The 27,492-nt window shown below is 48.0% G+C and overlaps 1 protein-coding gene across 8 annotated transcripts in view; it reads left to right on the forward strand.

Annotated features, from left to right (window-relative positions):
* PAX7 (paired box 7) overlaps positions 1 to 27,492 on the forward strand; it is a 105,010-nt gene that overhangs the window by 70,848 nt on the left and 6,670 nt on the right. For 4 of the 8 annotated variants that reach the window (XM_066982017.1, XM_066982019.1, XM_066982018.1 and 1 more), the window contains exons 9-10: positions 17,768 to 17,833; positions 25,292 to 25,538. In XM_066982017.1, coding sequence (XP_066838118.1) covers positions 17,768 to 17,833; positions 25,292 to 25,538 — 313 coding nt within the window. The remainder of the gene's footprint in view (positions 1 to 17,767; positions 17,834 to 25,291; positions 25,539 to 27,492) is intronic. The other 4 variants (XM_066982021.1, XM_066982023.1, XM_066982022.1 and 1 more) reach the window with 1 other exon arrangement.

Consider the following 27,492-nt stretch of genomic DNA (forward strand, 5'->3'; position numbering starts at 1 on the left):
TGAAGTGGGGAGAAAGGGGAATAAGGAGGAAACAGGAGAAGAAATACAGGGCGGAAAAAAGTGAGGAGAACAATGAGACCAGTGACAACAGGAAGAATAAATGCAGGGAGGTGTGAAAATGTCTGATAAGCCCCCAGACTTAGGAGCAGGGAGCATGTATTTAAGACACCCAGGGCTAAGACGTGGAAATCTGTACCCTAAAATCTTTAAATATCCCTTCCTACCTAAGCCCTGCGCTGTAGCTTCCCATTTTACAGTGGGGTGGGAGCAAAGCGAAAGCCGGGTGGGTGCTGCAGGGGCTGTAATTCCTGCTGACAGCTGAACAGGGCTGCTGGGGCTTTCAGCTCTGTTGCACCGACTCAGCCGAAACGTTTCTCCTCTGGGTCCTGTCTCTCCTCCACACCGGGGAGGGTGAGAGGGACTTGGCTGGCAGACACAGACTTGGAGGAATCAAATGCAGGATTTGCCCTGCTTTATGATTAATAAGGGAACTCGAGACAAGGCAGGCAGGGCAGATAGAGAAAATGAGAGATTAGCAATTAATACAGCATCCAGCCTGGTGACAGGCATTTCTGAGCGACCTCTGGCATTCAGAGGCGAGCGTTTCGCCACGTGGCTCGAAGAGCTGCAATAACCCAGGGACCGGGGAGCTGGTGCTGAGCTGCGAGAGGAATCAGGGGACTGCAGCAGGGAAAGGCAGCGCTGGAATGAGGGACATGAAATAGAGGGGAAGCTTAAAAGGGAGGAATGCAATAAAAGGAATAATAAGGACTTGGAGGCAGGGGCATACGTGCATGTGCTCGCACGCCTGTGTGCACAAGGGCATCAATGTCCCACGTGTACACGCTGTGTGTGCACACCAGCGTACGTGCCCATGCACTCTGTGTGCCTGTTAAAGTCTGGCAGTGGTGTAACAGCTGTGCCATGGCTGTGAAAAGCCATCTATGATAGGAGAAATCTACAGCAACGAGCTCTGCAGTGGGTCAGGCACTAAGCCCAACCTGCCCCCTCTTTTTTCCCCAAAGAGGGGTCGTGGAAAATATGTTGGGTTCGGTGGGTGTGAGAGAACAGCAGAGATGCAAGGAGGCAGGACAGCCTACCACCACAGGTGCGCACTGTTAGGGGGATATGCCACGACCTCCAGCTTTCCCAGGCCTGAGGGATGCCTTTTGAAAGGGGTTGTTTTGCGGTGCAGTTTGTTTTCTGTTCGCTTCTCCATCTACATGTGCTAACGATAAAGGAAACCCAGGCTTTCCCCCATCCTAGAGCCCTCCAGCTGCTGGGATTGCTGACAGCCAGGTTGCAGCATTTTGGGTGAAGGTTGCAAGCAGGACATTCAGGGGCTGGGAGGGCAGGGAGGACGCTGGGGCTTCGTCCACATCCACAGCATTCTGCGGGGCTGCTCAGAAGAACTGTGCAGTGTCAGGCCCCAAACAATCAGGAGGGGTCCATGGGGGAGACATGCCCTAAAGGGATGCTGCACCAGTCTTTTGTGTGAGAGCTGGGGTATTGCACCAGCTTGCAGAGCGCTCGTCTCGCCGGCTCCTGATGCACCGTGCGTGGAGCAGAGAGCAGTGCCTGGCTGTGCAATGCCTGCTTGAGCAGGACGGGGTCATAGGGTTGCGTGGGAGCTTCTGTAGCGCGTGAGAAGAGCAGAGGCGAAGAGATGTAGCCGTGTGTGCAGCAGAGAGATAATGGGGGGGCTGCTGAGTTGTGGGGCACGTGCCACCCGGGGGTCTTCTCCTCGCAGAGCGGTGGAGGTGAGGTGAGATGCAAGATGCTGCTCCCTGCCTCCATCAGACAGGCGTGCACCAGATCAATTTACAGTGAGGGCTGAAGAGCAGAAATCCTAGCAGGGTCTGGGGTGTGCAAGGGCTGAGTTGATCAAAGGTGTGGAGGGTCTTAGCTCGCCGCAGTAAGCTGGAGTCAGCCCTTAAGCCTATCCAGTTTGGAGATGAGGGGGATCTTATTTCAGGGAATAAGTACCTGAAAGGGAATCGTGAGCAGCACGGGGGAAAGGGTGGGGAACTGCTTGTTGGCAGAAACAGAAAAACTGCTGGGACCAGCTTCAGAGATTGAAGGGAAGGAGGCAAGGCTGACACCCAGGGGGTAGTTTTGGTGTAGGAATTCACCCACCAAACCAGTGCAGGAGCTGAAACTGAGATGTTCGAGCGTGCGACGCAGGAGGGAGCTCTCACAGTGATTCTTGCTTCAGTGCAAAGCTTGGTCTGGGAACCACCAATGTCTGGGGCCAGCTGGGTTGAGGCTCCTTTGGGGAGCTCACCTGTTAGTTTGGGGCAAATATCTGTGTTACTGTTAGTTTTCTGGGGGGACACTGGCAAGGGGACGCTCTGGATAAGAAATGGGAAAGAGGGAAAGCAAAGGCTGGTGTTGTCTGACTGTCCCCTGAGATCTGGAGCGGCAGAGAGCGCCTCGCAGCCTCCTCTCTCTCTGTCTCTCTCCCAGCTTTTCTTCTCCCTCTCCCTTCCCTTCTTCCTCCCTCTCCTCTCTCCTTCCATTTGATGTGGAGGAGAGCTGTCTGCCACTCGTGCGTCTGTACCGAGAAGGGATCAGAAGTTTCAGCGAGCGCTCAGCGCCTCTCCTTTGATCCATGTCCTGAGGCCTGCTTGACAGCGAAAAAAAGCATGGAGACAAAACGACTCAGTCAAAGTGATTCCTGACAACTGTCTCCATGAGATAAGGAAGCTCTCTGTGTCTTGTTTTTTTTTTTTCTTTTTTTTTTTAATACCGCCTCTCCGTTTCCATAAGAAGTGGAGTCACTTTAAACCAGAAGAGCCAGCCAACAGCCAAGCTGTATAGAGAACAGTGCAAACAGAGAGCGCCTAGCTGAGCTTTATCAAGTTTCCTGTCTCCCTTTCCATTCCTTTCCCCCTCTTTTTTTTTTTTTTAAAAAAAAAAAACTCTTTTTCCCATTTTTCTTTCCTTCCTTTCTCCATGCTGCATTACCCTCCTGCCTCTAATTATGCAGTTGCAGAGAAAGCCCAGCACGTTTGCAGGTGGCCAGGACATTATTCAGCTCAATCCCAACCACAGGGAAATGCCTGCTTTCCCCGTGAGGGGCTGGGGGGCAAAGAGAAAGCCCTGTACATTATCTGACAATAACCAATCCTTTTAGGAATCGGCAGCAGGCCTCATTAATAGTGAGGCATTATGCACCGCTGGCCACTTAAGTGGTCCTTAGAGCTGTTCCCCTGCTGCTGAGCCCCAGATTTTCTTATTATTGTTTTATTTTTTTTGCATAGTTCATGTCAGGCAGCAAAGTGCCACCCCCTCCCTCCCTCCCCCTTTCCCTTTCTTGCCTCCAGGTTCCTTTCAGGAATGAGTTTGCAAGGGCTCAGCAACACTAATCCACGCTGGAGGATGCGGGGCTTGGCGTGTGTGTTGGCACACGGGGAGCAGGATGTGTGCCTTGGAAGGGGACCGCGCTCGCAGACGGAATGCTCGGGGGGTCCCCAAACACGTGGGCTTCCTCTGGGACAAACGTGATGTGAAAGGGAGAGGGAGCTCGTCCAATAGACCAGGATGCCCAGGGCAACCTGGAGACACGAGACAAGACCACTTAATCCAGGTGAGGAGCAGGGGGAAAGCGGATGTGGCAAGTCTTGCCACGCTCCTGCACTCCCCCATCCTCGACTTCATAAAGCTGGAGGGGACCTCAGGTCCGCCCAAGGTGACAAAGCCTAGCAAGCAGTGGGCAAAGAGAGGGACAGATGGCTCGGTGATCACAGATGGGACAAGGGACCAGCCCCATGCTCTGGCAGGCTCAGGTGATGGGGACAAGGATCAGGGTTTGTCCCGGGGATGCAGAGCCTCTTTGCTGGGAAGTTCCTTGTCCCCTCCACTCGCCATAATTAGGCTTTTGTTGTAGCGTCTGCTCCGAAGTCAAACTCCATTAGCATGCAGGATGGGGGGTGGAGGGGATGAGGGGAGACATGGAGGGGGAGATTCCCTTCCCCCCAGAACTGCGCTGTGCTGCACTGATAAACAGTAAATATCGGGGAACAGGATTTCCACATTATCTGAGCGCGGCAGAAAATCAAAATTTCAGTCTAAATCCGAGGAGACGAGGCTCATAAGCTCCTCCAGCTGATACAGAAGCCGAGCCCAGCCGACAAGGCTCAGGAGGCACAAAATAACATTTTTTCGTTCAAAAAAAAAAAAAAAAAGGAAAGGAAAAGAAAGGAAAAGAAAAAAGAAAAAAGAATGAACAAGGGGAGAAAGCAAGAAATATTTGTGGGCTGACTGCAAGAAGGGGAGAATAGGTGGTGCAAAGCAGAGCATTGTCTGATGTTGCAACCCTTTTCTACAAGGAAATAAATACCCAGGTGTATTGAGGATGGGGAAGGGGTTGGACACTGCCCATACAATGAACTTTCCAATCGGCAGCTCTGGCTCAGCAGAGTGTTGCTTGGGGATCGACCTGTAGGACGCTGACAGCTGCTGGAGGATGATGGCAAACCTTTAATTAGCGATTAGAGTGTGCAGCTGAGCACAAATCCAGCCCCGAATTAGGAGCCACATGGGGTCTCCCCAGACCTAAAAGCCAGCACAGGATTCAGCAACTCTGTTGGGAATGTGGGTCCAACGGCTCTACTGAAGCTCTGGGCTGCTTGTGCTGCTAGCACCTCCGTGCCCTGCGGGAGGCACCTTGGTGGGCACCACCTCCTGCCCTGGGACACGCAGGCTGCAGCAAGGAGAAGGAGGTGAGGCTGTGGTGGCCCGGGGATCACTTCCCAAGGGAGCAAAGGGCTCCCTAAAAATGGGCAGCAGTGGTGAGAGCCAGGTCACTGATGCAGGAGAGCTGGGCTGGAGGGGAAGGTTGGTATTGCAGCAAAATGTGACGCTGTCTTGCCTGCTTCTAAAGGAATTTGCTCCATCAGTGCATGGCATGATTTTACAGCACCTTCTTCTCTCCCAGGAAGCAGGGTGGTTTCAACACCGGAGAGGGCTGGCACTCCTAGGGCATTCAGTTTAGCCACGTACCATCCCCCAGATGTTTTTGCATCATTGGCTGGAGCTACGTTCTGTTTTTCTGTTTCCTCATCTTTTCTATGCATGAGTCTCTACAAAAGCACTGCTCACTGCGGCATCCATACCTCTGGGCTTTTAGCCCAAGGGAATGCAGTTCAGCCACATTTCTGTACAGCACCCAGTGCAGTGAGGCTTTGAACTCTCCCTGGGGCCCCTCAGTCATTGCTGCTTGGAGCAATGGAGAAGAAAAAGCAGGACCAATTGTGGAAAATGCTTTCTTGGTTCCCATAGCAGCCACTTCTGTCCTCCCACCACGAGACCACAGGCTCACTAGAACTCAGAAAGCAAATAAACTCCTTGCTCTGAGCTGCTGCCCTAGCTCTCTCGGTCTCTGCTCAGCTCCCATGAATGTCCTTTCCCTTTCCCTACTTCATTTTTGTGCCCATCTGTAAAGTGTTTTCATGTAGAGAATTTTAGGGTCTATGCTACAGCTCCAGGAGGCTTCTACTATAAACTCCGTCCAGATGACATCTTATAAGATGCTGTCACCAGTATAAGCTGTCCCAACACGTCGTGCATTGGCTCAGATCTTGTTCCGTACTCTTCTCTCTTCAGTATTGGAACAGCTGGAGAAGGCTAGTTTCCCTGAAGCATTTGTCCTTTCCCTTCTCACAGGTATTTACACAGATGCCCCTGAAGTCCTAAGTCCTAATCCTATACCTTAGGACTGGTATTTGAAGATCCCTTGGCAGGCATTCAGGGCTCTCTTCTGCTGTTTAGCAGCTAGCACTGCCTTGGGTTGCACTGTTTGACCGCTAGTCAGCACAGTTTTGGCCTCTGTTAAGTACGAGAAGGGCTGATTTAACACTGAAACACGTGCTGTACTGCTGAACAGCCCACACCAATGTTATTAGATATATCTCATTCAAAACAAAGCCCATCCAGGGGACGTATAGAGAGGCATGGGAGTATTTGACTTTAATTATCTCCAGCATCTCTTACTATGCAGGCTGTTACCTGCAGCACTGAGCCTCAGGCAGCTCTTGCTCTTGGCTTGTTGGCCAACCCCTTGTGTGCTGTTTTTATCCCATCACATCCAAGTCATTCACCAGCTCTCTGCCTGAATTCTGCCACCAGTGCCAAAAGATTGCGGGTCCCTGCATCAGCCCCACCAGCTGTGACCTCTTTCTGCCTCCTCCACCTCTTATAACCCAGCTCCCACATCTCTCCTTGCCTGCTCCCCTTGCTTTATTTCACCTGGGGTCTCAGAGCTGTGGCCCCGACAAGAGGGTTTCTCCAGCCACTCAAGAGCCGCAGGCTTCTCTGGAGGGCGAGAGGTCAAGCACTAGCAAGTGTTTCCATTTAGTTCCAGATACCAGCCTGACAGGTGGGTGCCTCTTGATTAATTCCCAGCTCCCCTAAATGATCCCCTCATCATGTGTTGTGGTCCTGTTCAAGCCTAGGCGAAGCTGGTGGAGGAAAAGAAGGTATTGGGATGCTTTAGGCACTCTCCATTCTGGCTCTTGCAGTGGCACCATGGCCTGGAGCAGTTGCTGATCTGCACCTCCAGCACTCATGGTGCTGGTGGTGCTTTCCAGTAAAGGTGCATGTTCAGAAAGTACAGCCAGAAGCCTTCAAAGCCCCCAGCGCTCTCAGTTCGGCTGCAGTGGTTCAGTCCTGAACTAACCTCATCTTCCTGCTCATCTGCAGTGTCCAGCAAATGTCTAGCTGAGACTGGTACCACCTCAGGAAAATAAGGATTTGGGATCGAGGAAGCATCCTCAGCACCTGAGATGACATTGGTGGGCTCTGAAGCGGTTTGTGTGCAACATGTGGTGCAAGGTCTGGGACTGCTCTGTGCATCAGCTTATTGGCTCCTCCTGGCCAGGAGGAACGCTCTTTATCTAGGTTCCAGCGCTAAGGAGTTCTCATTCCCAGTTTCTCTCTTTCTCTCGTTCCCTCTTTCACACACACTGGTTTATAACTGTGCCCAGAAATGTTGGAAATCTCACAAGAACATCTCTGCATACATCCATAATGGAGAATTTCCCAAGGTTTATGTAGCTGGGTGAATTTCAGAGAGCAGGTAACTTCTGTTTACCCAGTTAATGCTCTGTGAGACCCCTGTGAAGTTTTCAGTGAAAGACTTCAAGAGTGGGACGGTAATTTAATGGTTGTAGCAGAGGACTGGAAGTTCTGAGAAGCATGTCCCCTGTGAAAAACTTGGTTACCCAACCTTTCCTCATCCACATAACAGGGAGAGTTCACGTGGCTCTATCATGCAGGAGAAAGGAGAGGCTAAAATCCCAAAGGGCTGCAGTCCACACTGAAGAGCAGGGAAGGACAAATCCAGTGTCCTATAGGTGTTACAACCTCACGAGCAGGAAAACATCCACCACAGCCAAGGTCCTAGGGAAGCAGCCAATGCCTGAGCACTATTTTTTTAAAATGAAATAATAACAATAAATAAGATAAAATTTTGCTTGTCTGCATCTCTTGCTTATTCAAATACCTCCAATTTCACCGTGGATCTGATATCAGCTCCCAGCATCTCCCAGCTTCAGTGCTTGGGTTATATGGAAAGAGAGAGGGGGGGGAAAAAAACTGCAAGCAAAATAAAAGCCACTATCTGACAGAATCTCTCCTGGGGATCTCAGTTATTAAAAAAAAAAAAAAGAAAAAATAAAAAAGAAAAAGAAAAAAAAAAGAAAATCATTTTTCTCTTAGCTGGTGTTTGTTAAATGTGCAGGAGCCATAGGCAAATTTTTGCTAATTTTGTGCATGCTTTTATCATACTGGTGATTCACTGGCAGCTTTATCCTCCGATAAGTGGATTAGTTGTTGAGCTAAACAAAAAGGTGTTTGACAACCAGGAAGCTCTAAAGAACATATTTGTTTTCCAAATAATGGAGCTGTGTTTGTTGCTCAGTGCAGTGTGGGGTGTTGTTGTGAATTTCATTAGCCGAAAGGAAAACCCTCAAAGCTTTTCTCCCTTACACAAGGCAGTAGTTCACTAAGAATATCTCCCTATTATCAGTGGCAGGTTATTTTTATTCATTTGCTTTGGTCTAGCAGCTTGGCCCCGGAGTGACGCTGGTTTGGTGGGAGAGCACGTCACCATTTGGCGGCGGGGCCAGGCGTGAACCAGCTTCATTCGGGGCAGCTCCCGACCCGCCAGGCAAGAGGAGCGGCGACCCCTGGGTGCTGGGGTGTCCGGTTGCGTGGCTGGGTGAAGCCATTCCTGCCCCCTTCGGGTGCTCTAGCCCTGCGGGCTTGTTTGCTGCTGGCTCAAACCACAAGTTACTGCAGTTCCTCCAGCAAAGAGGAGTAAGCAGCATGGGCCTGCTGGGTGGTTTAGCGGGGCTCTGTGGCTTTATAATTAGGCCCTGATTTGTAGGGCTGGGAGCTAAACTGAGGGTACAGAGATATAAATAGACCGAGTAGAAGAAAACGGGACTACAATAATGAGGTTAGCTTTATCTAAGACTTTCATCGCAATATCTTAGCATCTCATCATCGTGGGATGTGTTTCTTCTCACGGTTCCGTGGGGAAGGTTGTTATCTCCAAGACCGAGAACGGAGGCACAGGGTTTTTATCTTGCTTAAATTTAGACTTGTAAGGTAGGAACCTTATCACCTGAGACTTTGGGTGTAGTCAAAGCCCTCTACTCTAGCCCAGAAGGCCTTCGCTGTACAAATGCTTCCATTTTTAGTAATTGCATTATTGTATGCAATTGCATGTTTATTTTCTGCAGTCCTCCCCTCCACCCTCCCTGCTGAGACACCCGCAGCTTTTTGGCCGTATTAGTGAAGGGCCTGGGAGGTGGTGGGAAGGTTTACATCGGGACCGTTGAGAGTTCGGTGGTAGTCGCACTGCTTGGGGACAAGTTCTGCCCGGCCTAGTAGGTCCTCTCCGGCAGTGACCGTGGGCAGACACCTTGTGAGGATCAAAACCAGGGCTCTTTCCTGGTCTCTCACTATTTTCACTTAGGGGGTTTCCTTAATAAAAAAGGCGGTTTGTCTGTCTAGTAGTGCTCAATGGACCTTCCTTCCACGTACTTTTCCAGCCTCCTCTTCAATCCACACAGCTTAGCATCTGCTGCTTGTTGTGGCAAGGAGTCCCACAGGCCGATGCTCCACTGAGTGAAGCAATGCTTCGTGCACTTTGGTTTTCACCCCTACTCCCTTTATTCAATGGAAGCGATGGTGAATAGTCTGGTGATACTCACTCTTTCCCCATCATTTGTGATTTCTTAGGCTGCCATCAAATCTCTGGAGCCTGGGGAACCGAGAGATGGATTCCAGCCCACCTTCACCAGTGCTGCTGATGGTGCAGTGGCTTTTTTTTCCCCCTTGCTCAGGTCACAGCAGTCTTGCGTGATGCCCTGTGCTGAGCCGCACCCTAGGAAGGAGCGACGGGGATTTGTAGAAGTGCAGAATGATGTGGGCTTATAGAAGTGTGTTTTTCATATGGGCAAAGGTTGGAGGAGCCGGCTCAGGCTCACAAATCTCTGTGGATGCTACTGATAGCAATGGGAGATGTGTCTCCTGTGGAAATGAAGCATCTTTTTTGCATTCTGATGCTGAACCACATGTTTTCCTGTGTTCTTTTGAAATATAGACAACCTTGGTGATATGAAGAACGTAATCCCAGTGCTTGAAAGAGATAGCTCCATCCCATCTGACATTTTTTAGGAGCCCACAGAGACGGAAGGGTAGCCAGCCACGCTGTTTTCATCCCTTCAGCTTTACTCACATGACGGCCAGACGTGAATCCAGGAAAGCTTGTTTTCCCCTTGCAAGGGGCTAAAAGCAGCGTGTTTTTTTTCCCTGACAGCCGACTGCAGCCCCTGGCTGGGAGGGCGACACGAAGAGGGAGGGAGCGTGGTGCTGTAGCAGGGGGGAGGGCTGCGAGCAGACCTGCAGTTGCCAGCAATTGCGCTCGCAGCTCTGGCATAGATGAAATGAAGGGAGGGAGGGAAGAAAGGGGGGAAAATGGCAGTCGAAGAGTGAAAGGTCCCCAGCTGGCTGTTAGTGGCATCTGCACTCGGAGTACAGACTCCAGCTGAGAGCTATTTCACTATTTATTTACATGTAATTATTGCTATGAGGTGCAGATATTAACACTGTCAAGAGCAATTTGCCCTGACATTTTTCACTTGCTCTGTTCCCTGACGTTTTGGGTTTGGTGGGATTTTTTTTTTCTCTCTCTCTCTCTCTTCATCGCACAGCTTCAGTTTTGGTAGCACAGGGACCAGGCTTTTTAATCCAGTGCCCTTCGCAACTCATTAAACTTTGAAATTTAATTTTGTCCGGAGAGGAGCTGGGGCGCGCGGAGTGCCTCCCGCCCCCTTCTCCCCATGCTCTCGCACCCGCCACCCATCTACAGCAGTTCAAGCATTTCCACTCTAAACAAACCAAATTTACCGGTTGCCGCGTTTTCAATTGGAATGCAATCTCCAGCATTAACCTTTGCTTTCGACGCTGCATTTAAAGCACAGAGAAAGGTGCCCAACCGTTTATTAGGGGGAGAGTTTGAAAGTGCATGTAAAGGGGAGTGAGAGAGAGAAACCAAATGCAGAACAAATATTTTTTGAACCGGAGCCCAGACCAGCATCAAAATCACAACCCATTTCAGAAGGTGGGTTAGGACCAGTTACTGCTTCCTACTTCTCTAAACCCAATTTTTTCCCTTCCCTTCTTTCTCCTCCTGTCTAAGGCATCTGAATTCAATAGCTTGTGACACTTTAAATTAAGACTTCCGGCCTACACTCAAGCCCTGATTTAATGAGACAGTTGTTGTATGTCATCTAATAAATACCAATTGGGCATTAGAACTTATTTGCCAAGCAGGAGCAGTGATGTGACAGGCACAACTCACTGCAGCCTGCTTTTTTCTCTGCCAATATGGTGCTTGTAATCATTTAGCATTTGTTTAATACACAATAGACCACATTCCTCCCTCTCAGAGCTCCTCTGCCCAGTGATTTGCTCTCATGTCATATAAACCAGAAGGAAAAAGCTAGGTGTATACAGGAGTCTGCAGGACAGTGCTGGGCTGTGGCGGGGAGAAAGTATGTTGTGTGTAGGGAAGAAGTAAATGCTGAGTATTTCTTCAATGTCTGTGCAAGTCAAATTTTCAGAAGGGATTAGTAATTCCCATTCCTCCATTTTACCTGCAGCATCTTAGGCCTTTTTTTGCTGCTTAGAGTTGGGCCAGGGTTGGCTCCTACTCTCTTTTGACTTGCAGGGGAATAGATTCAGGGGTATGATACCTCGCCTTCTTTCTTTTTCTTCTGAGTTTGCTTTCTTGGGGTGCGAGTAGTAAGAAAGCCAGACTCGATGGGAGACGGCGAGTCCCCAGATCTGATACATCTGCCATTTTGAGGATTTGGGATCTTGTTTCTTGTGTTATGCAGGGTCTTGCACAGTGGTACCTGCCCCTTGACTGCAGCAATTCCATGTCACCGCAGCAGAAATAGATAGCAATAGGAATGGCTTCAGATTACGAGATGCTGTCATGTATCGGTACCGGGCTCACCCTGCAGCTGAGTGGGTAACAGATCACCAGGGATGAGGGGACAGGTTGCTGGGACGTTTTGCAAAGAGCAGAATGGTTCCATTTCATTCAACACTCTCTGGAGAGTTTCTTTTTCTTCTGTAAGCAAATGAACAAAACTGTTTCAATTGGATATTTTATTTTAAATATACTTTTGTTACAAATTGCAGCCTTTAATTTATTTTGATCTTTCAAAATCAAAAGTTTGTATTTTCACTTGCATCCATCACCCATTCCCTTTCCATTTCCATTTATGCTATTTGAAAGTCTTTCTTTCATCTAAAAGAAACGGTTGTTTATCTTTTTCAAAACATTTTTTCATCACCTAGCGACCCGTCGTAAACCACATACAAAGGGACCTGTAGTGTAATGCAGAAGCTTAGTAGTATTTTTATTACCACAGGCTGCATGTTTAAATGTGATCAGAGCCCAGTATGGAAACTCAACATCTTCTATTCTTAGCTCTTTCTCCCCATGTCTCTCTGCCTATCACCTTTCTTGGTGTCAGTGAGAGCCGATGATACTTCCCACCTTTGTAAAGCTTTCTTACATTGCCAGGGGGAGTCCTGTAGAGACGCTAAGCAATTAGCATCTGATGGCACTAACGTTTTGATATTCTTCTCGTTTCTCTGCTTAATTTAGTCCAAAGCAAGGCTGTCAGGAATGAGGACATCAGCCTTGGCTTTGGGATGATCAAATTCCTGCTCCCCCATAAACTTTGGTGCAGTCTCAAGTTATCAGCCTTTATTGGGCTCGTTTTTCCACTTGTAAGGTGAGAGGTGGCAGCCCTGCTCTGCCTACTGCTTGGGATAAATACATGGGAGTTGCCTAGACCATAGGGTACAGAGAAATGAGACACATTTCTGCTTTTCTCCTGGCTGTCACTTTGGGTAGCCTGTGCTGTGTCCTGCTGCCTTCTGGGGGGGCTGAAGGGTCGCGATGCCCGGTTCTCGCTGGAGCTGGGGGGGTCTCGCAGCCTCTGCTCCCTCATTCATCAAGATTCAGACTCATGGGCCTTCTTGCATGGAGAAGGAGGTTTTGCTCCCCACATAATGACCAGGGGATAGTTAGTTGGCTCTGGTGTTTACGACAAGTGACCGAAATGCACCCACAAAGCTCAGGAACCGGATGGAACATACATTAATTCCAGTTTTGCTTAATCTTGCACTTTTTAAAGCAATCTCACAGTGGGGCAGGCATGGGAGGAGACAGAACGTGGGTTTTCTGAGGATCTAACACTGAGACAGTGATCTGAACCCAGAGCAAAGCTTAGGGCAAATAAGACCTGCGCAATGCTCTGGGTTTGATGTCCTTCCCGGCTCCTTTCTGCTTTACCCGTGGCCTCAGCCCCTCTTCCTCCCACCCCATCCCCAGGGTCCCAAACTTTCTGCCAGTGCCTCGATTCCTCAATTCGAAAGTGAGGCTGGAGGGTGTGATCTGGCCCTCTCCGAAGGGTGCGCGTTGAACGGGGGGAGCCGTGCCCGGGGCTGCCGAGCCACTCGCCAAGCTCTCCCCAAGCCGTCACAGCCAGGGACCGCTGGTGTTGTCAGCGCTGCCCGGACTTAACGCGTTGTGAGATATGGCAGCTTGTTTGCACGGGTGTTAACCAGCCTCTGCTGTCCCCTTCTTGTCACTGCCCAGTCCCTGCCACAGCCAATCTGTGTCCTAATCTCCATCGATTAACAAGAAACACTTTCGCCCCCTCGCCGCGCCCCCCCACCGATACAGGCACCCACCCTGAAGCCTTGATAAAGAGGAAAGAGCCCCCCCAGCCTCGACCCTCTCCCCCTTTACTTTCCACTAACTCAGCGCAACCAATTAGGCATCTGACACCCGTACTGGCTGACAAATTGTTTCTGTCATCTGCTTTCTGTCTTTCATTAAACGAGAGGCGGAGGGGGGAATCGAGAAGGGAGGGGGGGGCTGGGAGATGCGATCTCCCATGCTTAGCGAGGCCAGATACATTAATTACAAAACGGCCATTTGCAGCATGAAAATGCATTAATTAAATTTATGCAATCATTATCTTTAAATAGTCATATCTTTAAAATAATCAGCCCTTCCTGAGTCTTCCCTCTCCTCCGCTAAGTATCTCTAATCCCTTTTCCACCATTTATCTCTGGATCAGCAGTGGCTTGTGTGATTTAAACTTCTGCATGCAGGAGATGCCTTAAAAACTCTGCTCAAGTACTGCAAGGGTGTGATACCTTTACTCTTCCTCTTGGCTCCACAGGGAGGAGGACGGGCGAAGGGCACAACCTGACTCAGCATGTTGGAAGATTTGCCATTTTCAAGTCTTTCAGTCAAGATATTTTCCTAAAAGAGAGCTTGTAGCTCAGTCAGGAGTTGTGGGGTTAACGTACAAAGTTCCTTGCATTTGTACCGGAGAGCAAGGAATGTTTTGGTTTATGTACCCATTTCGTAAATGTGTTACTGTTTTCTTTTGGATGAGGTTTAGTTTTAATGAGGTACTGACCCTTCCCTTTGGCGCAGGTATAGTTTTGCCAGCAGACAGCTACCTTTCATCAACATATATTTTTCTTCTTAAAAGTCACTTATGTCAAGGCAGTAAACAATGTTAATAAGAAAAGCAAGGTTTTAAAGATAGACATTTTACTACTCTGATGTTTGAGAGTGCTTCTCAGTGGTTTTGTATTATAATTGTAAAAAATACTTTGTTTTGGAGTGCTGCCAGACGTAGCCACAATTGAATTGAACGGTGCTAGATAAATAAGAAAGAGATGCAGTTAATGATGCGTTAGCCCAGGAGTTTCTTTTATTTTTGTACTTTATTGTTCCAAGGCTTCACCTGTTTGTGATGGCTAATCAAATAACCATCAAATAACCATTGCAAACTGATCAAGTTTTGTGCTGCTCTTCAGCAGACCCCAGGTGCAGAAATGCTGAAACACCCGGGGAAGAGGTAATCTCATCCCCTGCTTAAGTAAGCACCTATAACACCACAGGAAAACTCCGGTCCAAATAGCTTTTAGAGAGCTGGAGGACTCAAAGAGGGATACTTATCTAAACTCAAATCCTTTAGGGCTTTCTTATCGCTTCTGGTTAAAGATTTTGTTCTGCTCTTTGTGCGCCTGCATCGTTTTTAATAAATCTTACATGTTTTTTTTTCCCTATCTGTAATGCCTAGTGGGCCAATGTCCAATTAGACGGGAGCTGATGTAGTGCTGTTTGGCTCCAAACCTCATGTTGTGTTCAGCTAGTCACTCGCTCAGGATTAAGACCAGGTAGAATTTGGGGGAGGATTTGGTGGTCACCAAATCCTGCCAGATTTCTCATGTGTGAGGGGCAGAAATGAGCTCTGGCATTTCAGAAACAGAAGCAGACAGTAGCTTATCCTGCACGGCAAAGTCCCCTTGGCAGCCCAAGCATCCCCAGCCTCTTCAAGAAGTGCATTATGAAAATATAAGCTACTTGGATCCAGCACAGCATGAACTTAGTGTAAAGGTGATTAACTTAGTGTAAAGGTGATTATAAATAATGAATACAAAGGGCTCAATTTTTCCTGGGCCATCCCTGAAAATGGGCATTTATGGAGAGGAAGGAAAAGATTTACTATGGAAAAAAAAAAAAAAAGAAAAAAGAAAAAAAAAGGAAAAGGTTGTTGAGCTAGAACATCATAACTGTAAGGGTAATCCTTCATTTAAGTTACTGTTCTCAGCAAAGATACCAACTTTCTTCTGTCTTCTTACCTTTTTATTTGCACTAATGCCTCCACACCAGTGGACTCCAGACCGTGATGGACACAGCTCCATTGTCCCACTGTTCAGATCCTACAAAGGTTTGGGGTTCACGTTTGGCAAAAGCAGGTAGTTCCCCGTCTTTAAAAATCCCACACTGCTCCCTAGCAGCAGAGAGAAGTCCAAGGGGAAAGCGCACAACACTGCGTAGGGCTGCAGAAGGCATTTCCCTGGATTCAGGAGCTGTCATTTTCCTGCGGGTGAGGGAAGGCGAGGTCCTGACTTTACAAATTCACCCCTGTGCTCTTGGACAGTACCGAGGGATTGTTCGTTCATTGGGGGGAGGTGAAAAGAGAAACCCTCACCTTAAAAAAGGTACCAACCCTCCTCCAGAAGGCTGGGAACTGGGAGAAGAAGTGAACAAGCAGCAGAGGAGCTGGGAGTAGGAAGCACTTCTGATTTTCCTTCTTCCATTCTTCTGCCAGCTCAAGTTATTAAGGGTTTGGTGCGAGCCTAGCTAGCACTGCACTTGCTGAACTTATCAGGGTTATTTAATCTCCCCATGACCTCTCCATATTTACGGTGGGAACCCTGGAGGCATTGGCTTTGCTTAACTGGTGTATCTTACACTGCAGCTAAGCTGGACCTTAACTGATTACAGCCCTCGATTGATCAGAGAAAGAGGGAGGGAAAGAGAAAGAGGAGTCCTCGAGCAGATACGAAGGACTATCAGTGCACCAAGCAGTTTCGCCTGGGGCTGGGATATGCCACTCGGGGGTTTCTTTGTAGTGCAGCTCCTTTCACATTTATAGAGGCTCCCCTCCACTCTCCAAAAAGAGACAGAGAGAGAAAAGCAGACGGGGGAGGGGGGCATGGAGCAGGCTCAAAGGATCTCAGGAAATCTTGTTTCGAAGCAGTAAGTCAGCACCCGCACTCCATTACCAGTGTCCGCAGGGGGTTGTGATAGTGAGCGAGCACAGATCAGCTTAGCTGGGAGATGGGAAAATAAATAAATAAAGCGAGGGAGAGAAATGGGAAGGGAGGAGGGGAAAAGGAGACCTTTCTGTGATTTTTGGTTTGTCTTTGTTAGTCTCTGCTGGTGTGGGGCTGCTGACAGGAGAGCCGGCTCAGTGGGGAATGGCAGAAGTTTATAAAACAGTTTTAATTTGCTGGGACTTAGCTATGCTGCGTGATCTCCCCATCCTGCCATTGTTCACATCAGGCAGATGCACAGCAATAGGTTTAGGGCTGATGTGGTAGGAAACCTTTGTGTGTGTTTGTTTATTTCTTGGTATTTTGAATCTCTCACCCAGACCTGAAAAATTTTCATTCCCCACCTGTCATCAGCATGTCTGAGCTTACCCAGAACTGGATTGATAGGCGCAAAATAAGACGCAAGGATCCCCAACCCAACCCATTTCCAAAGCCAAACCTAAGCTGAGTCCTTCTCAAGGCTTGGAAATGTTTAGGAATTCCATTCTTCCATGGTTGTGCCTTTCTGCTTTCTCATTTGAGATGATTTTGTGAGTTCCAAAATGCCACAAGCAAGATTCATCTTCCTGCAATTAATATCCTCTGTAAAGGTGCCCAGAGATGCTCCATATCTCAACAAAGCAATTTTCCCATGGAGGCTTTCCTTTCCAGTGTATTCACTTGGCCTTCACTGGGAAACATTGTCTGGAGTAAAACAGAATTAGGGTAGAGTTTGCTTGTGGTGGCTTTTTCTAATGCGGTTAACTGCCTGGAAATAAGGAAGATGGGGTGGCTTAGATCACCACCCAGCACATTTGGGAAGCACCGACTTTCTTTTGGTTATTTTTCTCTATAAAGTGTCTTAGGAATTACAATTTAATCAGGAAAAAAACACTTCAAGCTTAGGTAGCACAAAGCAAATAAAGATGTTGATGTAGAGCACAAACAGCTCGTTTTCAGACAAGAAATATTCAGCAGTGCCTGAAAATGAAACCCCGACAGTTTCAACATGGCACAGCACTAGTTAGCCTGCTGGCTTGAGTCTCTCCTGTTTCTGAAAGGGGTGAGTCCTGTCTTTTGATTTTACTCATTAATGAATTTGAAACCCGTAGAACTGGGACCTCCCTTTAACTCAAACAGCTCATGCTAGCAGAGCATGCCTTTTTGTTTCCTCTCTGGTTATCCAGACTATTAGGAACTTTAGCATCTGTTTTTACAGAAGTGATAGTAGAATTTGGTGCCCTGTCACCAGGGATAGCAGCTCCTGTTTCTAGATCAAGTGGTTCCTATTCACAGTGATGCCTCCCCTCTTCCCTCCAAATTACACTTCTGCTGCAAAGTTCCTTATAGCCCTTACTGGATGTATAACCCCATGGTGCTTCTGGTTTCCTTATGGTATTTCCACTGCAAGAAGAGCCCATTTCTCTTTCTAGCCCATCCCGAGTTAAGCAATTTCTCTTACCATTATAGCTAAGACCTTCCCATTCTTTTGTATAGCTTAGAAACTTTTCTTTAGACCTTCTCCATAATTTGTACATCTCTACAGAAGCAGGGTGCCCAAAACAAGATGCAGTGCTCCAGGTGGAACCTCACCATAGCCTTGAACAATCAGGTAATAACTTCCCATCGCCTTTTTTTTCTAATCCTCCCCTTGTGCAGCCTGCATTGGCCTGCTTTGCTGCAGCTCACCATTGCATCCCCAGCTCCATCTCATCACCAGCATCTCCCCGAGCCCTCTCCATCTTGAGTGTGTGGCAGATTGTCATCCATCAAGTGACCAGGGTCGTCTTAGGACACAAATGCTCATCTCCGTTTCACCTGCTGTGTCCTAGACCACTCCCCTATGGTGCTGAAACATCCTTCAGATGTTTTAAGTCACTGAAAGGCATTGACGATATTTCTGGTTTTACTGTTCACTGGCAAACCGTATCACTGTTCAAGCACAGACCTGTAGTAACCGTTTCTGATCACTTTGAAGAGGTCCGGTATGGTCTGTCCCATACTTACCAGAAAGGATTCAGAAACATTGCATTCTGTTCCTGGCTCTGGTTCTGATTCACTTTGTGTGGCCTTGGGAAAGTCATTTCACTTGTCTCCACACGTTTTCCACTGGAGTGGAAAAGGTTACGTAAATGAAACATCACTGCTATACAACAGCAGCCCTGGAGTCCTTCCATAGCAATCCTTTGCCATTTGTGATGAACATTTTGGGGGTATGGCCATTTTATCTGCATCTATTCAATGTAAATACACCAACTGCAATAACATTGATTAGCATAGGAAGCAAATATTTCTACTTCTCCTCGCCATCTAAGAAACTCCAGTCAGAGAAGACCATAAGCATTCCTTTAATCAATAGCCTACCTGCCTCTCAAAAACAGACAAACAAACAAAACAAACAAAAAAAAACACAACAGAATTTGGGTTGATGGGGAATTATCTGAAGCTTGTAAGATTCTGTTAGCTCCTATTTATAACACCATTCTCAGCACTAGAAATCCTCATCTGATGCTCAGGTAACATGCTGATGGATGGATTGTAAGTACTGGGCTAGATGAAGCCCTTGACATCAAATGCCTTTTATAATACAACCAAATCCTACAGCAAAATAAATGCCCCATTTAAATTAATGGCTGAACTCCCACATACCTCACTGGAGCTTGGATTTCACTCCTGACGTTTCAAATTCTATTTAAAAGGCATTATTAAATTTTATATTGAGTTGAAATAAAACCAAGTCTTCTAGGATGTGATATTTGTTTCCATTCCTTCTGCTGTTCAGACCGGTGGGCATTGCATGGAGTCTGTTCAGAGGCTGCTCATGCTAAGCTAGTGAGGTAAAGCTGGGGCAGTGGAGCACCAGCTTTCTTTAACCCACACCAAGGTGGAAGTACAGAGTCAGTCATTGCTCATTTCTGCCAGTGTGAATCAGGATTGTGCTTGAAGTCAGTGAAGGTAAGGAAGTTTAATGTGAAGTTCACTCCTCAAGCCCTGAAATTTATTTGGAAATGCTATTAGACTGAACAAATCAGATATTTTCTAAGCACAAAAAGTGTGAAGCACTGTCCTGCTTCTTGGCCTGACTGCAAAATCAAATTTAATGGGCACACATACTGGATTGGCATATTGGGATACAACTCAGCTGGGTCTAGTGATTTAGAAAATATTCAAAATTAATTGCTTGGCTTTGTGAGTGCACTGTTAGTGATTGCTACATAAGTCATTTTAGTCCTACCTAGGGGCATATTTGCATATATTTATCCTCCTTTCAAGTGAAGATCTTTGGGGAAACTATTTATCTCCTCCCAACTCTTTCTTCGTCTTTCAGTAGTCTTACACTCACCTCTTCATTTTGTTTCTATTTAATATATGTATAGAATAATCAGCTCTTCCTACTCCCACCAAGTGAAAATGAATCCACAGAGATCAAAAAGCATTAATATGAGGAAAGGTGCCTTCTGCAAGAGAGAAGGAAAAGATTAGCTGAAAAGACTGCAAAGAAAAGATGCAAAAGATTAAGCTGGGTCTCCACCAAGTAGCCAAGAACAGACGTTGAGGACAGCACATGACCTCCCCAAAGCAGAAGCTGAATCAACCATGAATGACAGAGACCAGCCTCTCACACAGGAGCTCACAGTGCACTGGCAGCTTGCTCCACGCAGTATAAAACCAAAAGACCTAACACCTTTCCCAACACGACTATCAGGCAGATAGTCGTGCCGGGAAAGCACGAGTATGAATATCAGTCAGATATTCACTCCCTGCTAACTGGTGTAAAAGTTGACACCACAGACTCTGCAACAAAGAGAGATTTCAGCCTACAAACAGATTCTTCACAGCAGAATTGCCTAGATGTTTCTGATTAGGATTAAATATTCAAACCAATCGTGTTTCCCTTTCCCAAAGACAGGATTTCTACCTCTTCCTAGGGAAACAGTACCACAGCCTCAGAAATACTGCCCACTGCCAGGAGACTCTTCCTCTGCTTTTTCCTTTTCAGTTGCCGCCTGGTATCCAGTTTGCATTCCTTTGGGACTACCCGGCAGCTTCTTGGGAGTTAACACCCTTCAGCTAGTTGCAGATGATTACGTCTTCCCTTTATTCAGAACTTAGCCAGGCTCAGCAGTTTCTAAATGCAGCGTTTTTCTAAGGCAGCCTCTGATTTTGGATGCTTTACGCTGTGTCAAATCAGGTGCACAAAACCAGAGACACGCAGCATTGGGAGTCACTCCAGAAAATGCTGTCCACAGGCTCCTGCCTCCCGATCATTCTGGTTTTTGGATCTGATCTCCTTACAACGTCTCTGTGTCCTCCTGGTCATGAGATAGTGCAGCACCACTTGAGGGTAGATGGCAGGTCTGCAGTGTCTCAGGGCCTGATGCCTGTTGGCTGGGCATCTCCGCAAGCCCAGGGCAAACCAGTGATGCAGGACAGGAGAGGTGGGGACTCTGAGGATGTGAAGCCTGTCCAACATGGCCCGGACCATCCCTGTACGTCCCACGGAGATCTTGGCCGGAGAGGCCGTCCAGCAGCCAGGTCTGCAGGGGCAAGGTTTTGTTATCAGACCAACCTGTTGTCCCCCCTTTCCCCTCCCTGACACGCACACACCCTTCTCTATCTGAGCAGTATCTCTCCCTATCACTTGTCCGTCCCTCGAGCCCCTCCTGCCCCCCCAACCTCCAAACCTAAAATCTGAAGGCCTGATTACACAGATTGAAGGCCCTAATTGCACTTGCCTTTCCAAAGCCACATTCGTTTATCATAAAGGGTGCACATTTCCCCTGCTACAGTTTCCACGGCCAGAGGCCCTGAGGGCCAGCTCAGAAATGGAGGGAATTAATTACATTTTTTTTTAACTCTTTTAAAGTATGGGAGAGAGTGATGAAACGTCCTGGGGGGGGGGATGGGGGGGGACAGGGGGGAGCTGCAGAGATGAGGGTGGGGAGGGCAGCAGCAGCAGGAGGCAAGGCGGGGGGGGGGCTCGCTCTTTCATCCATGAGGGTCTTTGTTCATTAACCTTGGTCTCCCCAACACATCGAGACCCGTACCCTCTCTCCCCCATGACAAATGACCTCCGGAAAGGGTAGGAACAAGGCCGAAGGCTCCTAGCACTGTGGCTGTTATTGACTTAGCCTAAAGTGCAAGCCCACGCCAAGCCTGTGACTGATTTGGGACAGCAGCAAAGGGAAAGGAGATGGGGAAAGGGAGAGAGACAACCGATGAGAGGGAGGGGAAAGGGAAGGCTGTCAGTCACTGTGATGGACAGGTAGCAGATTTCCCTCCAGATAAAACCTTACAGATGTGAAGTGGGTATTGATTTTTAGTTAGTGATGATAATGCACCAAGAAGTAATAAATTATAAGGAAGCAAGGTCAAAAAGAAAAGGTAAAAGGACTTTGCATTCTTGAGGAGGGTATTTCTCCAGATGCCCCAGACTTTCCTGAGTTCAAAAGTTGCCTGGAAAATGAGTTTATCCAGCTGAAACAAGAAGTCAGATAACGCTGGCCTGCCGAGGCTGAAGGGCTCATGTAGGGTTATCCATGCTGGGTGGCTGCAGAGCAAAGGGGGAGTAGAAATCTATGGTTTGCTCTTGTTATTTCTGACACCTTCATGTCCTGGGGTGGGGAAGATCAGATGCTGTCCTTGTGCAAACAGAGTCGGGGGGAGGGGGGGTGGCTGGCAGTCCCAAATTGCTCACAGTATGCCTGGAAAAGGCAGATGTTTCCCACGGTCAGCGTTGCTGAGGAGGGAACGGGCTCTTTGGGGCTCCTGGCTCCGCTGAGTCCTGCAGCCTGTATCAGAGCTGGTCTGCAGTACACAGCCACCCTACCCCTGCGGGAGCATCCAGCAGGGACGTGCATCTCACAGTCACCTTCCAGCATCTTGCCTCTCTGACCTCTGCTCGCTTACATGTCCTTTCACCACCCTGGCATCGTCATGGTGAAATATCAGCATCCTTCTGTCTCACTATGCATTTCCAGAGGGTAATAAAGACCATCTTTTTATGAAAGAGGTCTTAGAACGGGGTGAATTGTCCTTTAGAAGTGTCAGTCTCTCTGTAGAGGGATTCTGGAGGATTAGAAGAGACTAGAAACTTAACTTCACGTGGCTAAGGGCAGTTGAGTTGAGTCCTAGCTTAAGTGACTTGCACAAGCCCTTGCGAGTCAGTAGCAGAGCCAGGATTAGAAATCAGTCCTGATTCTGACTGATTAAAGCCAATTACTGTCTTTAGTAGGATTTGTGCAAGTGTCTTCTCCAGTCTCAGCTCCTCTCACTTTGAAGAGTGTGAATCTGGGTTTCATTTACCAACATTGCTTTACAACCCCCTTTCTTTTTAAACGGGCCTTAGCGGAAGTGTTAATATGACTTCTGCTTGCTTTAAGACCTTTATATTTTTCCTGAGTAATATAAAGCAGCTGACTCTTTTGGGGAGATGGCCAAGACGGAGAGCACTAGAAAAACCTCCAGTCTCTGAGTGGTTCCAGTTGCCCGTTGTTTTCTAGTGCATGATTTCTTCCTGCACCTGCAGAGGTTTGCAGTGCATGCATCAAATCCGCAGTCCAGCAGCCCTGCCGGACCTGGACAGCTCATGGAGGGAGCATCAAAATGGCCCTGCTTAGTGCTGCCCAAGCTGGAGCTTACCCAAAATAACTCTTAATTCCTGCGTCTGTGTATTAGCACATGCAAGAAGGATGTTTATTGTTTTAAACATCTGATTCTGCTTGCAAATGAAATCCGATGATGTTTTGTGGCTGCCACATTCATGAGTGTCCTGGATATCCATCGGGGCAAGGCGGTGCAGGGTGTGACACCAACAGCCCAGGCGAGGCTGATGCTAGGAGGTATGTCTGCAGCCAGCAGCACTGAGGGGCAGAGAGGGAGGATTCGTAGCTGAGACAGATCAAAGTTCACGACCCAGCTTTAGTGGAAGGTTACAAACAACTTAGCAGCTGGAAAACTACATTCAGGCTACACTCGCATGATTTCCCTGCTGCAAAAGCCTTGAGGCAGAGAGGTTTATGTTACATCCATCCTGACAGCCCTATTCTCATATTAATCCACTCGGTATTGCATATTTAAATACAATTTCCTTTCTTCATCCCCCTGTATGTCAGTCTTTGTGCTGTCATGGGGCAGGGAGTTCCACGGGCACAATTTGTGAACAGTTGTGACTAAACAAGTTCATCTAGATACCGCGAGGCTTCACTGGTGTGATTAAGAAGCTGTGCCTGGAGGGTCTGGAGGGCTGGAGGTAATTTAGGCCCTGCTGGAGCACAGTCTGCCCTGGTTCTTGAAACAGCTAAGCTGGTTTTAACTTTTGGGGACCAGCAGGAAACTCTAAGCTCAGCGCAGGCTAAAAAACCCGAAGGAGGAAAGGGTATGTGAACCTTCTCCGAGCTCCACGCTGCCAACACCGTGCTTTTTGTTCAAAGCTCATTCCTGCATCTCTGCACCTAACTGCAGGCAAACCCGGTGGTCAGAGTTCGACTGATTTTCCAGGCTTTTTAACTACCCCCTCCCCAGTACCTCCCTACCACCTCCTGCTCTGCAGGGGTCCAGCCACCCCTGCTTCCAAATCCCCCTCCCAGACAAATGCCTGGGAAGGGTCTCAGGCCAGCTGAGTCGGGAGGTGGCATCACATCAAGGCAAAGCATCATGGCAGGACTCCGGAGTCTTTCCGGGGGGGAGGAGAAGCTTTAGAAAGCAAAGGCCAGCGCCAAGCCTAAGCCTCTGCTCCAGAAGGAAGGTGAGGGAGGAGGGGATGGGGAAGGTGTCGGGGTGAGGAGGAAGGGGAGACGCCGCTCTATACAACCCCTCTTGTGTCCTTCCAGAGAATGTATCCTCCGCACAATAGCTCACCAGGCCGCTGGTGGGGGATAAAGGGCTCATTTTACCACTTGCCAGGCTCCAAATATTTCCAATTTGCCACTTTAATTGATGTCAATAAGGTTATGCTAAATTCGGAGATTTTCAGCCGCTCGGCATCTGAGCGCCGGCCTGGCCCCCCGAGGTGACAGGCTGTCCCCTCTCCCCCCACCTCTCCACAGCACAAATGTAGCAAGGCACGCCTGCGGCGGCCGGCAGAGATCAACGAGAGGCATCAGGAGTTCCCTTCCTTCCCTCCCCGCAGCCCTGCTCCTGCAAACTCTTTACACTCTTAACTTGGCAGCCTGAGGGTCATTTTGCTGATTGCAGAAGGCAATTGCATTAAAGCGCTGGCGGGATCAGGGCACTGGTGTGAAGGCCTGTAGGCAGCAGCTTACCCCAAACTCACCCGCAGGAACAAATCTGGCATTTTTGTGGGGAAAAAAAGAAAAAAGGAAAAAAAAAAAAAGTTCATCTGTTTCAGGTCTCAAAGCAGGAAGATAGCTTGTGTGCAAATTTAATTACATTTTAAAACCAAGCACTATACTGAAATGAGCTGAACTGGGACTTGTTATCCTTTAATGCACAGACTTTTGAGGGTAAAGAGAGCTTTGACATTTCAGTCCCTACTGCAGAATCTGCGTCCGAACCAGGAAGGGTTTGTGTCTGGTTTGGTTAGGGACCTTCACAAACCATCCCCATTCAGACTTCCAAAGACAGTGGCTGTCTTCAGAGTCCCTTTCTCAAAATGCAGATCATGGCTTGATGTCTCGTGGGTCCCCTCTTCTGCGAGGGCTGTGCGCAGGAAGGGAGGATTTGCTAGCTCACGGCAGCGTGTGTCGAGCAGGTTTCTCCCTGTTTTATTCCTTTCTCTAATGTTCATTCGGAACAGCACAGCTAACGTTGTTCAGAGGGCAGCAAAAAACAGACCAAAGACTGAGTGTGCCATGAAGGAACCTCTCCATTACCCGTTAGGAAGGTCTTTCATATAAAGCGTTAAGAACAGGGGAGCCAAATGTGGAGTCTGTCTTAGGTGAAGGCAGGCCTTCATTTTACATCTGAGTTAAACCTATGTTGATACAGCGTATTATACTGATAGAGCGCCAGTATACATAGACAGCCTCTCCCTGGTATGCATGAAGGCAGCTGCACATGTACCCTTTCTCCTCTGGATGATGGCGTGTTGTCTCCTGTGTTTCTCCAGGTGATGAGCATCCTGAGCAACCCCAGTGGGGTTCCTCCACAGCCCCAGGCTGACTTCTCCATCTCTCCCCTTCACGGTGGCTTGGACACTACCAACTCCATCTCTGCCAGCTGCAGCCAGCGGAGTGACTCCATCAAGTCCGTGGACAGCCTCCCAACTTCGCAGTCCTACTGTCCTCCCACCTACAGCACTACCAGTTACAGTGTGGACCCAGTGGCTGGCTACCAATATGGACAGTACGGACAAAGTAAGTGTGCTGAATGTATTCCTAATTCCTCTGTGCAGGGAATAGGAGGGGAGAGGGAGGGGATCTATGAAGGTACGGATATTGTTTTGGAAGGGATTACGTGGAAATCTGTCCATCTAGAGAGAAAAAGGGAATCTAGTCACCAGACAGATGGAGCTTGCTCCACATAGAGAGATTGCTCCCAGAACTCTTACAGTCCAGTTCAAAAGTCCTAGTTAAAATATTTTAGGTAAAACATTTCTACTAGTAAAGAAGAACAGGAATTCCCAGATCTCTTCCCTTCCCCATCTCCAGTTCTTGCTTCTCCAAAAGCCCTACAATGTTCACCCTGCTCAGCCAAAGGAAAGCTGGGATTTTAATGCCATCCCTTAGTGATGCAGAGCAATGTATGTTGCTTCCTCCTCTGCCCTCCATAATGTAAGGGCTGGGTCCACACTCAGAGTTTTTGCTACAAAAAGCCATTAAGCCAGTGCCTATCGACTGGGCTGTGGTTCTACTAAGAATGAAGTGAGGCTGGAACTGTAATCCAGAACCCAAAGCTCAGACCTAGAAGGCAGTGAGACCCTTGGAGGGTCTGTTTCTCCTCCAGAAAGCCTGGCAAAGGGCTCACCTGCCAGTGTTAAACTAATAATAAGTGTGGTGTTGTGAGAGAGTGATCCGCGGAGGGTTAAAGGTGCATCCTCTTCCTCCTGGAGCACTCCTGCTTGCCCATAGCTTGTCCTCAGTGACCTTTCTTTCCATTTGGCTGTGGCTTTTTATTCCCCTCTCCGTCACAGCCCTTTAATGTCTTTAACTTCTACAGCTAAATGAGAACCGGCTGTGGCGGCAGACGGGATCAATAGTAGCTTCCCCCCACCCCTCCTTTTTTTGTTTTTCGGGAGTTTGATCTGTGACCCCTTGACCTTCCCCTCGCTTCTGAATGTGAGGCTGGACACACGTGCTATTGATAAAAATCTTAAACAAATTCCAATACCATGTATTTCCAATAAAGATTCCCTTAGGCAAGACGTTAGTCACACCCATGTGTGTAAAAAATAAAATAAGGAGGACGATCTACATTTTCTGAGAAAGAACAGCCAGCAAAGGAGAGGGAAAGAGAAAGAAGGGTTTGTCTTGGTTGCTGCAGGAATTTTACTTGGGCCTCTCCTTGTGCTCGTGAAGAGCTACTCACCCAGCCCTATTTATGTAGTTTTATTTGCCTCCCTTTCCTGATTTCTGTCACACAGCTCCCTCTTTTCAATTTAGAAGTCCAGTATAGAGCCCACTGGGCTTGGTTTGGAGCAGGAGTATTTTTCTGTTAATAATCACAGGAGTCCAGGCTGCTAACAGCAAATCTTGCATGGTCAACAGCATTAGTCCAGATGTGTCCCATGCCCACAGACATCCAGGTAGCTAATCACGAAGGCTGCATGCTCGGGCGAGGAAGGTAGGTGAGAAACCACCACGCACTATCCAGAATGCTGCTGCTCTGCAGTGCGGGGAACTGGAGTCGCACCCAGCACGACAGCAAGTTTTACACGTAAAGCTGCTAACAATTTGCATGGCAGCTGCAGCGCAAACCAGCTGTAGCTGTTCTAATGTGGGATCTACGTTAAGCAGCAAATTCTCCATGTGTGCATGTATATGTATAGATATTTATATGTACAGGTAAATTCAGGCAGTATACGTCTGCTTCACTACAAACATTTCTTATAATGAGCTCCATTTATAATAATCTCTATTTGAGGAAACAGTTTTCATTGCTAATTAGTCCTGCTAGAGCAGGCACTTACATGAAGTTGACCTTGATATAACAAATTTTTTTCTTGTCTTTCTTGGTGCATCTTGAATTTAGCAGATACTTCTAACTCCTTCCAGGTTTAATTCTTCACTGCTTCTCTTTGAATGCTGATCAGTGTGAGATGACCTCCATAAAGGCATTATTTATTGATGCTCAGTTCAAACTATGTATTTC

This window comes from Anser cygnoides, chromosome 23 (genome assembly GCF_040182565.1).
Source record: "Anser cygnoides isolate HZ-2024a breed goose chromosome 23, Taihu_goose_T2T_genome, whole genome shotgun sequence".
Classification (NCBI taxonomy): Eukaryota; Metazoa; Chordata; class Aves; order Anseriformes; family Anatidae; genus Anser; species Anser cygnoides.